The sequence below is a fragment of the Helobdella robusta genome, assembly GCF_000326865.2.
Source record: "Helobdella robusta unplaced genomic scaffold HELROscaffold_36, whole genome shotgun sequence".
In the NCBI taxonomy this organism is placed as follows: domain Eukaryota; kingdom Metazoa; phylum Annelida; class Clitellata; order Rhynchobdellida; family Glossiphoniidae; genus Helobdella; species Helobdella robusta.
Genome location: NW_008704742.1, coordinates 1,518,782 through 1,531,597, shown reverse-complemented (window position 1 = coordinate 1,531,597; position 12,816 = coordinate 1,518,782). Strand labels below are relative to the sequence as shown.

Here is a 12,816-nt window from a genome sequence, read left to right as displayed (position 1 = left end):
ACTCCATTTCCCCCATGGATAGCTTAGATGCAAGTTGTAATAAATGTTGTCGACATTTTTTCTTGATCGATGAAGTCGTCGTTGTATAAAGTTGTATGAAGTCGTCATCCAAGTATAAAAGGACCAAGCTTTTCTTCCAATCGCGTGTTTTTAAAAACTTGAACTATCATTCATCACCGATTGATGTCTGGAATGGATTTTCAAAAGCAATCTTTTTCAAAATCACTCTTGCCGACACTTCTTATCCAAATTATCAAAAGTTCAATTGTTGGTGGGCGTTGCATTGAAATTGTTTTTATTATTATATGCAGCGTTTATATGTTGCTAATATTGTTACTGCAGTCTTTTTTTTTGTTCTGGTTGTTAGAAATAGTGGAAGCCAGATCAGTGTGGTAGTTCTACTGCTTATCAAAATTTTCGATGTCTAAGCTAACCCAGAACTATTATCATTGTCGTCGCCATCATCTTCATCATACGTAAACTATACCTTTTTTCACGTTATCGCGTTAACGCGAGAAAGGTATAACGTGAACGTTAACAGCTACCGCCTGCTTGAAGTGCATCGCAGTTGTCACGTGCATCACAGTTATGACATGCAACACAGTCGAAAGGATTGCTAATGTAATTGCAGCTAGATGAATAAGCTGGTTAAAGGATCTAATTGTAAATGAAATTGCTGTTATTATTGATGATGACGTCATTATTATATGTTATTATATTCTTTGTCATCTATAGCAGAATATAATTTATGAAATACAGGCCTCTTGGCAATTTAGAAATTTTTTTGAAATTGGAAGATTTTGGGTCATTGCGAACAGAACAACTTTTTTTATCTTCAACTCCTTTGATATTAGACGGAAAACTATTTAATAATTCCGATGTTAGTCTTTTATTTTACAAACTTCATGAAGTAATTATTTTTCATTTAATAAATAAAAATTTATTTAATTTTAGTCCAACGTTGCATTTTGGTCGTAATTTTAATTTTTAATTTAAATTTAATTTAAAATGCTTTTTAGCAGCATTTTAATTTTTTAGTCGTAGTCCAACGTAGTTCATGAAGAATGTTGAAGAATTGTTCCAAACACGAATCTTTTGAATTTTTTTCTTATACAAAATTTTCCGCGAGACATTAAGACCTTTAACAAGACATTATTTCTTTGACGTTCGTCAATTTTCTCTCTGTTTTTCACTCATAAAGAAATAATAATATCATAGAGAAAAAAAGAATATAACATTTTTTGGATAGAACGTTAAGATTAAGTGCAATATAGTTACGTTAACAATCTAAAGTTGCTTTTAAACACATTTTCTTTCTCTCACAAGTTAATTTTCTATTATAATGTCATATTTTTTGCAATTGATAAACATTTAGGCTCATATTCTGACAAATGTTATATCAACTTTTTATCTGCATGATATTTTTTTTGTTGACAAACCAAAAAAATAATGTGAATTTTGTATGAGAAAAACATTCAAATTGTTGAATTCATTCTTTTCTGTAGATAATACCGCTGGTCGTTTTTATTGTGAATTTTTTTCAATTTTGTAATATACATATTGTGATTGTAATTTATATAGCGCTAATTATAATAGTTTTTCATCATCCAAGAGGAAACATGCTCCAAGCTTTTTAGCAGCGTTACAAGCGATGTTGATCGTTAATATTTATAAAACACTAAAATTAATATTTATAAATCTGTTAAGTTGTGTTTTAAGACGTTTTCTAAACTCTGAAATATTGTTGAACTCATTCATTTCTAAAACTGAGAACGCTGGCCATCATTGTATTGTCACTTTGTTTGAAATAATTGAATGTTACTAAAAATTGAAAAACAATATCATTTAATGTATCCTTTCTAAACATTTAATAAAGAACTTCTACAGGCACATTCTGAGATAAAGTAAAATATTATTTTTTCTATATTCAAAAATTAAATATTTTAACATTTTTAATGGCTTACATATCTTTTTATTGGGTTCATTAATACTATTTTCAACAATTTTGTCAACTTTTGCTTTCGATTTTTGGCTTTTTTATTGACAATTTTCTCAACCTTTTTAGCGCGGTAGTTTACACATTTAGGAAATATTTATGGTGTTGAATATTTTTTAACCTTGGTCTAGAAAGAGTTCTAAAATTAACTCAGAGAATTAGCTCAGTGGTCGGCAAGTTAGCTCGGTCGATAGATGTGCCATGTCTTGTGCAGTTACGAGATGGCCTGGTTCGAATACTGCCTGTCCGAAGCTCAGAGACTATCTTACGCCATGCATGTATGATGCATTTCTTGTGTACTTGTGTGTACATCGTGTGGATAGTAGTTTTTTGTGGCATGAAATTTAAAAACATGGATGATATGTAAGCGGATATGTCAGAACTGCACAAAAAAGAACAAAAAAAGATTTGTTTTCTTAAATGCGATGCCGTGTATTGCCGTAATCGATCATTCGATCGTTAATTTCGTTAGAATGCCACACAACTAATTGACAGGTAAATCACAGAATATTCGTCAGTCAATTCGTCAGTAGTTAAGTTTCTTTTAACCGACTAATTACATTGAGTTCTCTAGTCCTGGTATTCTACTGCAGTGAGCTTCCAGCTATCGGTCAGAATCTTACCTCTGTCACTAGTGTGTAATCTTCTGAAGATCCCTCTTCTAACACCAGTTTCGTAACCTCTTCGACCTCGTTACTACCAACAGCTTATAGCTTCAGTACTTGTCATATCTCCAACACCGTGTTGTAGCTTCCAACGATAGTCAACAGTTTGTTTATCCGTAGGTACAAGATTACCGATAGATGAACACAACAACTTTAAACGCAAACTTTGTCAAAAGTTTATTTAATACCAGCAGTAATAGAAACAATACTTAATCCGAATAACTGCATAAAATCACATTAATCACATTTACGTCAATTGTGCTCCATCTTCTTATTATCTGTATTCCTCGTGTTATCTCCTTCGTGATATTCTCCTTCCTGTTCTCTCGTCGTGTTCTCGTCGTTTTTATTTTCCTCGTTCTTCTTTTTCGCTTCGTATTCCTATTTATACAGCTTTCTTTTGCAATGCAATACGGCGAACCATAGATAATTATTGTCATAATTATGGAGCGCTGTGTTTATAACAATATTTTCAATTTTAATTGTCAACTTTAAGCTTTTTATTTACGTAAGATCTTTGATTTGGTCTATTATGTAGGCAGAAACTAAGTTCATTTCTATGTGAACCCAGCGGCATGCCATCTAATCAACCAATAGAATTCAGCCAATAAAATTATGATCCGTTTTAACTGGATATGATGGACATCATGCAATACTGCTTTGGGAATTACTTTTAGTGGGTTTATTGTAGCTTTTCATGTAACATAATTTTGTTATAATATAATGTTGCTAACTTATTAAAGATGAAATCTAAGTTTTGCGAATTTCGAATATAAGAAACGGATAACAGTTTCATTCATTTCGTTCAGTGCTTTAATCCACTTATTAAGCCGATTAAAGATTAACTTATAATAACATGCATGCCCAAGACTTTTCATACAATTTGCTCATCTCATTGTTGCCATCTATCCGCCATGACTTCTCCCGAACAATACACGTTTTCAAAAGTTATATCCATATATATATGACGCCAACGTGATATATTTTTATTAAATATGCATACAGATAAATTATAATAATTAAAACCTCACTTGTTTATGGTATTTTTACAGCTAAACAAAAAAGAAAAATGCTTTTCAAACAAAGATGAATTTTATAATATGAGAACTCAAACAGATTTTCGACAGTCTATCGAATACAAAATGGCTCTTGAACTAGAAATCTGGAAAGAACAACAAAAAAAGCGTTATGAAGAACAAGTTGTAAATTTGTTAAGATATTTATAATGTTTTACAATTTGTTGAACTCACTAATTTTAATTTTACAAAAATTTATCCTTTCAACAATTTTTTTATTTAACAAAAAAAAAATAAAATGCTGTAATCTAAGTTGTTCCCCGTGAAGCAATCAGGCAAGCAACTCATTCCAGAATATCTTGTTCGACTTGTGATGGAAATGTATACGAATACTAAGACTCTCGTCAGCACAACGGTTGGAAACACAGATGCATTTGACATCAGCGTTGGAGTTCAGAAAGGCCACTGTTTTTAATAACTGATGGAAGAAATTACAAAACCGATACGCACTGGTGACATTTGGAATCTAATATATGCTGATGATATCGTTTTAACAGCCACATCTGCGCAGAATGCAGCACAAATGTTTGAAGATTGAAAAAATAGACTCGCCGATCATGGATCATAGATTCAAAGTCAACATCAGCAATACCAAAGCAATGAACACTGGTGAACCCATCCACTACTGCTACTGGACGATCGTCTTGTTCAGTTTGTAAAGCTGGTGTTGGTAACAATTCAATCAAGTGTCAGCAATGTAACCAGTGGTGTCACAAACGTTGTTCAAAAATAATTGGTACTGTATCTAATGTGTCCAATTTGGCTTGTTCTGCTTGCATCAATTCATAACAACGAATTCGAAATAGCAATGTTTTTGAGGCCATTAAGGTAGAGAAAGTCACATCGTTTCAATATCTAGGTTCTATATTGTACTGGAACCGCCTGGAGTAAATGGCATCTCCTTGCCTCTATATTTATGCAGCGTGACATTCCACTACCACTACGATCGAGACTTTATAAATCTGTGATACGTCCGGTGTTATATGGTGCAGAAACATGACCAATGACAACCAAACTGGAACAACAACTTCAACGAACCGACATGAAAATGCCGGATTCGATGGAGGCAACGAATTAGTCTGGAAGACCACATCAAATCTACCGAAATCCTGCGTCGTGCTGGTTTAGATGATATAAAGGACGAATGCCGGCATCACCATCTGCGGTGGTTTGGTCATGTCAAACAAAGTGGAAACAGTGCCATAACTTCTCTTGCAGATGTTGAAGTACCTGGTACACGTTCCAAAGGCCGTCCAAAGAAGTCCTGATCGCAAACAATCGAGCGAGACATGAAAGCTCTAAGTTTAAATGAAATGGATTCAACTGGCGCAAAAAGTTGATGGCAATGAAAAAAACGTCCTACCTCGGGAAACTGGGTCTCTGGACGCTAAACGAAGATTGATTGCTTCTAACTTACGGTACGTCGTGTTGTCCATCGACCAACTCGAAGAAACAATATTTTAGATTTGGTCTTATCTAGCCAAACAAGAAGTTTCTTGTCCGTTCGATTCTTTTCAGGACATTGACGATCATCGACTTTAGCACTTTCTAGTAGTTATCGTTAGTTTTTCTTGGCAAAGGTTGCCATTACTTGCCGTCAACCGCATACGCTGAGTATATGATAGAACCGCATCATATACGCTGAGTATATGATAGCCATTGAGATCTTTTGACTCAGCGGGCATTTGAACCACTGAGCCATCTTGCCACCGTTCGTTTTTTGTGAACACAATTATTGCCTTTTATATCAAATCAACTGCGCTACTTTGTAACTCATCAACGAGAAAAATCTGCTTTCTAAAAGTAGTGTTAGAAGTTTTTACCAATATGTCAACAAGAAATTGTTTTCGCGACCCTAGGTCAGCTGTTTATGATTGAATGATAGCAAAGTAACCCATGATGGCCAACGTATTTTATAAATATTTTGTTTACGTATTTACAAACGACAACAACTATTCTCTACCTTGTCTTACCACAATTATTGGAAGATATCGGTTTCACATCTCACATTAATCTGCATAACGTAAAATACTCGTCTTCAGCAGAACTAGATGGCATACCCAACGTTATACTTAAAATAACATCAAGTTAGGCGGTTTCACTATGTCACAAGTTTTATTTATTTAAAAATAACTTTCTGCCTACTAAGCAAACTATCCAAATAATTACTGATCAATTGCGCTCTTTATTTCATGTTGTGTGATGGTAAAAATTATCAACCAAAAAACGGATCTAAGGGTCTCTTCATATTTGTCTACTCGAGAGCATCAAAGTTGATTGCTAGGTTACAACACTAATGACAACACATATATTTTTTTCTGTAATATGATCATTATCATATTTTTATCTGTAACATTTGGAACATCTTGCCAACAAGTCTCATCAACTTCACTTCCCTAACGTCTATTGATTTAAAGAAATTTTTGATAAATAAATAACCTTTTTTTGAGTTCTAAAAATAACATTGTAATTAAATGTAATTAATTAGTTAATTACTAATTTATTATTTTTATAAGTAGTTTCGAAATTTATGTGCGTCTTTGTTATTGACACGTTGTATGAAGTTATCAGTGCGATTTACCGATTTTTTATTTTATTAAAATAAATAAAAACAAATATTGTTTTTTCTTCAGATGGAAGAAAGAGTAAAATCTATTCAAACAATTTGGGAAAATGAATACAAAATGAGAGAAAGAGAGAGGATGGTGTTGCTATACAAACAAGTTAGTAAAAATGTTAAAAACAGTTCTGAAATTAGTTTTATATTAGTTTTCCCTCTTTCATTAAGTTGTCTATTTCAATGCTTTTTCAATTTAAAAGAAATATCAACTTTTTTTTATCTTATTTACTGTTTATGTTGTTTTTATTTATCAAATCAGCCAATAACAATATTAGATAAAAAAAACTTTATTGGAATAAAAAACAACCATATTTTGTTATCTGTTTATTCAAATTTAAAAGTTATAAAAACATATTTGAATAAGTTACAAAAACATGAGATGAATAAATCACAAAGCATGGATCTCTAGCATTCTTACTGCAAAGCGAAGCAGGAGCAAGAGTTAAAACAATTATACTAACATTACTTAATTACATTACATAATTATTTAATAATTATTTGGATCTGATGAATTATTGGGATTTAATGATATATGCACGATAATCTTTATCTCAATTAACAATCAATACGGCTTTACCAGGCTAAAATCAACTGTTTCGCAGCTTTTAAAATTAGTTAGTACTAAGTGAAACGATGGATGAAAATTAACGTAATACACAAACTTTCGACACAATAGATTGATAAAAATTTTGGAAATTTGCAGCAATTTGATTGAGAAACTTGAAAAACAATAAAAACTACTGTCTAAAATATTTTTTGCTACTACTTCAAGGTAGCCTACTCGTTATTATTAATACTAAACGGACAGGACCAAGATATAATAAACAGACAAAACAAAAGTATAATAAACGGACAGGATAAAGCAGAATAAAAGCACTTTGCACACAGAAAATTGTAAAACTGAAATATCCCCATATATATTAAATTAAACTTTATCACTAAAAAAAGCAGGCCAGTAAAGATAACAAACGGTAGTCACCTAGTGTATTCATTTAAATAGTGAGTGTGGGTACCAAAACTCTGAATACATCGGGTTAACAACAGCCAAATTATTAAGATTTACCAGCACGTTTCTGTCAACTAACAAACTTGGAATTTGAACAAAGACACTCAAAACTTGTATAAACTTGTATAAAACGAATTCCGTATTTGTGACAAACGACAAGATTGTACACATTGTTATAACCGCAGCAATGGTCCAATTGCGCTATAGAGGAGACTGGGGCACATTGAACCAATTATCATAATTTAACTTGTCGGACATATATTAATGCATTAAAACTTTTTGATGTAAGTCATTATTATGTACGCATAGCAAAAATTCTAACGACTTCTAACAAGTATCTATGACATTAAAAAGATTTATTAGTAAGCCTGTCGTGTAGGGTACGTTGAACCAATATTGTTTAACACATTTTGACACCAATATTGTTTAACACATTTTGATAATTAGTTTTATTGTTTTCAGTAAAATATTTTCAAATCTAAATATGTTATTTAAATAAAATTGATTTTTTTAATAGTGACAAGGACACAAAACTACAATTAACCAAGACATGAGTAACACAAAATAGAGTTCAGCGTTCAACAGCGTTCATGGAACTATTTTTTAGAGGACGGACATTCCTACCAATTTTCAAATGGAGGTACAAGAGATATGACAAGATGTGTTGTCGTCACTCGTAATTATAGGAATGTTATTACTACTTTCTTTTGCTTTAGCCGTCTTTCATGAAATCTGCTGATTACCGTCAAATAAAATCTGCTTTCTCTTTTTAGTGATGGTCTTTGATTCACGAGCTGGTTGACGAGCTTCCAGCTCTGCTTTCACTGGTGTATCTGTCAAAATCTGAGTCTTGCCTTTTTTTCGATTTCCTGTACTTGTCTTTCGCGGTCCAGCTTTTTTGAATGGCCTGTTCATTTCCAGCGGGATGTTAGATTTCTGTTAGTCTCTACATTTAATAATAAAAATTGTGAATTTTATATTGAAAAACAATATGAAAATATTAATAAAAAATGTATTGAAAAACAATATGAAATATATTAATAAAAAAATATTAATAAAAAATGTAAATAATTTGTAATGGAAGGTATTGAATGGACATCAGTCCATTACAAATTTCACATTGACAGTTGAAGCTGCAGTTGCTTCAGAAGTAATTATACAATTCAGTTTCGGCTGACTGACGGTCAAGACAGTATCACGTTCTAGGTTAGTGCTGAAATTAGTTGTCGGTTTGAGATTGGCAGTTGAAACAATAATGGATGCCACGGAACTGGTTTGTATCGTTGTTGGTGTTTCGTTGGCGGTTTCAGGTTCACCATTATGGCGCTCAGTAATTTTTTGAACACATTTCCAGATGGTCGGTTGTATATAATGGTGCTTATTCATCGTCCTGGAAAATATTGCGTTGAAAGGGATACACACCAGCTACCCTGAATCCTGAGCTGTTAATTGGTGTTGCAGCTTGAGGAAAAGCCTTATTTACTATTTCCGGAATATCATATATTGTCATTGATCGGCCGGGTCATTGATGTTTTATTGTTTTTCCTGTGCTAATCTTACAAATTTTTTTAATGGTCCAAATACAGATCGATCAAGTGGTTGGAGTTTGTGCGAGCAATGTGGAGGAAGACGCCGTTTTTCTTTCAGTAATCCAACACTGATATTGATACATGTGACTCATGATTATCAAGTAGCAAAAGGATGGGACTCTCAACAGAACAACGTTCATGCTTGACTAGATGTTTTATAACTTACAGAAAGTTAATTTCTGTCATCCAACCAGAAGGATGTGCTAATCCAAGAGATCCCGGTGGTCCACCTCTAATAAAATTATCTTTGTAGTGAACTCTTGGGAACACAAATGCAGCTGGAACTGTTCCCCAGTGCATTAACTGCAACAGCCAAGTAACCATTTGACCTCGTTCTTGCAAGACTATGGCTCCAACTTGCTTTACACCTTTTTGAGCAACAATTCTGCTAAAACGTTGCACAGTAGTAATTCAGGTTTCATCAATGTTGTAGATGGCCTCTGGTCCAAACACGTAGCGTTCAAAAACTTTCGACAGGTTATCAAAAAATGCGGACACGTTCGATCTGTTGAACCTTATTACCCGAGCAATAGATGTCGGTTGAGAGGTGTGGGTGTCTTTTCATGAATGCACTAATCCAATCAGCCCCAGTTTATCCAATCGTTTATCTTCCAATTTTTTGGAACGACCTTGCCATTTGTGGTTGCAAATTGATATGCCAATATGCGGACTTCTCTTGGATTCAAACTATAGCACAACGCGGCAGCTTTCTTAATATATTTCTCTAATAAGCTTTTTTCGTCATCAGTAAACACCTTTCTTGACTAACTATAACCAACTCTAAATGTTGATAATGCAGAATTCGGTGCATTATTGTATTTTTTGTAATATCTAATCAATGTCGTGTGGTCAATGTTATGTTTGCGGCTAATAGCACGGAGACTCATTTTACCATCTAATACTTCTTTCACAGCAACTAGCATTATATCTGAAGAAGTGCTGCCTCTGTTTGTAGTTCGCTGTCGAGATCTGACCATATTAAGTTAGTAATAGATCCTGTTTAAAAAACAATGTTTCAGTTGTTGACGTTATCGTTAATGCCCTTCAAACTTTTAAAAATACAATTGCAATAAGAATAAAACCAAAAAAAAAGAGAATAATTTTGAAGTAGAATAAGTACAATCATCACATATCGTGTTACAGGGTCAGGTTGAACCATGGTTCAACGTACACCCGACAACATGGTAGAATCATAGTGGTTTTAGTATTTCAACTGTAGCCTCATTAACATGCTACAAAGGCGTGTAAAAAACCACGTACTGTTTTACCAGATAAAAACACTACAAAATATATATGGTAAAATTATTTACATTTATTGCAATTGTATTTTAAATAACGATAGCCTCAATTTCTCAAAATTTGCAGACATAAACACGCGAAATTAACTCAGCTAGTTCGATTTACATTAATAATTAGAAATATGGAACGCCTACCGATAGTTTTCTATAAATAAGCAAATTTACCTTCTTGGTTTAACATGCCCCGCGGTTCAACATGCCCCGGTTTCCCCTTTTGTTTGTCATCTTAATTATTTGTAATCTTTGCTATATATGTAATCTTTTGATTGTAAAATCTACTGTAGAGGCCATGTAAGATGCTGCAAATAGAGAAGCACTATAAGAACTGGTAAGCTGCCTAATGGACGCTCTAATAAAAAAAATTGATCCGGCTGATTTTAACTTTCCGGATCCAGTAGAACAACAGCTTGCCGAAATGAATTGAAGATTTGATCAGTAATCAAGATTTCAAAACGGAATTAAAAGCAGCAATTAAAAGACTTCGTAACAAACTTAAACAACAAAATAAACAAAAAAAGGAGCAAGAAACTAAGACTTCAAAGCAGTTTTAAGAGGACAAATCAAGCAACTGAATAGTAAAAACAAACGCGTTCAGGTGACAAACGAAAACAACACAGAAATAAATTTGGACAGCAAACCGGAGGAGTGAAAATTATGCTAGACCGAACCAGCAACACTAACCCTAACCGATCTTACCTGACATTATTCTTCCAGCTCATTCATCTACAGATGCAGCAGTCAAATATTAAAATATCGCTTTCGACACAAACAATTGTTATTCGATGTTCTGCCGTCTTTATATTCCGACGTTTCTCAAACGTACTAAATATTTCGCTGTCCCCTTCTCCATCTGTATGCGCCTCTAACGAATATTTATGTCGGTAATAATTAAATGTTACTTAATATTGTTATAACTGACCGGTCGACGTTCAGTAAAAAATAATGCGAAAAATAAAGACAAATTATCGATTTTTTTATTTTCAAAACAATAATTAATTATTCAACGTTAATTAATTTTTGTAATAAAAGTTAATGTTCTAAAAAAGTAGCGACACGAAAATTCTGTTAAACTAACTTTTTATTTCTTTGAAAATTGATATCATTGTATGTATCATTTTATTTATTATTTCTAACATTAATTTACTTAGTTCTAAGATTAATGATTATTACTCGTTAAAATTGTTAAGAAACTTAATAGAAATAAAAAAGCACATGAAAATTTAAAATTAGTGTTAGATGCTGATTTTTTGTTTTTTAAAATATCACTAGCTCCAAAAATTGAAAACTTGTTCTAAACACAAAAAATTTCATCCACTTTTCATTTGTTTAAGCAACAATTATCAAATCTTATTACAGAAGGAAGAATATGATAAACTGAAAGAAAATCTTCGCACAGCTTTAAATGAATTAGAGAAAAGGGAAAAAATGCTGTCAACTAATGAAAAACTGGTATGTAAATTCGTATGTAGCTGTCTAATTTCGTCTATGATTCTAATGAATTAAAATAATGCATTTAAATAATTTTATATTGTATTAGATATTTTTAATTTTTTAAACCACCAATCAATTCATTAATCATTTCCTGATGCATTATTAGTGAATCATAATCATTTTATTCATAAACAGTCGATGTGTGTGTGCGTGTGTGTGTGTGTGTGCGTGTGTGTGTGTGTGTAGAAAAAAATTTAATGATCTAGAATATAATAATAATATAATAAAAGATCTAAAAAGCCACTGTCGTTTCAGTACATACAATAAGTTACTTAAAATTTAGGAGATTTTGTTCAAAAAAAAACCGTAAAAATTGGAAACTTTTATGAAATGTAATTCGATTTTATTAAAATATTTAAATGTACTAGTTTGTTTGTATAGAACACCTTTGTTGGAGGTATCTATTGTTTATATAAAGTTTTCCTTTTTCACGCTCTATGTCGAAGCGGTTTGACCTTCTATGCAAAGTGAACACAAGTTTCACGGTGAACCTAAGAATGAAATACTAAACATGAGCGCAGTCAGTTTTTAATTTAAGATATATATAAAATGTTGTAACCATTGACTCCCGTAACTACTAATACCAACGTTAAAGCTTCTAACGTGTTCATTATTTCGTTGGTTTAAGATTTCCGATACGAAAACAACAGCTTCAAACGCAAATTTTGTTGAACGCTTATTTGAATACCTGCAGTAACAGGGACATCAAACTAATCCAAACGGAGTTGATGAACTGAAATGACCATCAGTTGAAATTAATGCCATGATTAAAACTGAAGCTAAACAGTCCGACTTGTCGAAATACAGTTTAAAAAAACCTTTATATACTGAGCATGTCAATCAGAAAATCATTCTAAAATATTGTTATTATTATGATATAAAGGATCAAATTGCGCTATCTTATTGGTATCTTTGCTATGTTTGTAATCCTTGGATAGAGAATCGTAAAAAAAAGATTTTGTAGTCTTTTAATCGTTAAAATCAGCCTATATGTAGGCCCTGTGCTGTCGGGTTTGCTCCAGCAGTATATATACTTCCACTATTCCATCAGGCGTAACCAAAAACTCTTTCTGAT

At 32.6% G+C, this 12,816-nt stretch overlaps 1 protein-coding gene across 1 annotated transcript; it reads right to left on the bottom strand.

Annotated features, from left to right (window-relative positions):
• Window positions 1-9,114: 9,114 nt before the first annotated feature.
• HELRODRAFT_176158 (hypothetical protein) lies at window positions 9,115-9,929 on the bottom strand (the record flags this gene model as incomplete). Its single annotated transcript, XM_009023479.1, has 2 exons — window positions 9,115-9,320; window positions 9,722-9,929. The coding sequence occupies 2 exons, from the start codon at window positions 9,927-9,929 to the stop codon at window positions 9,115-9,117; spliced, it is 414 nt and encodes a 137-aa protein (XP_009021727.1).
• Window positions 9,930-12,816: the final 2,887 nt, after the last annotated feature.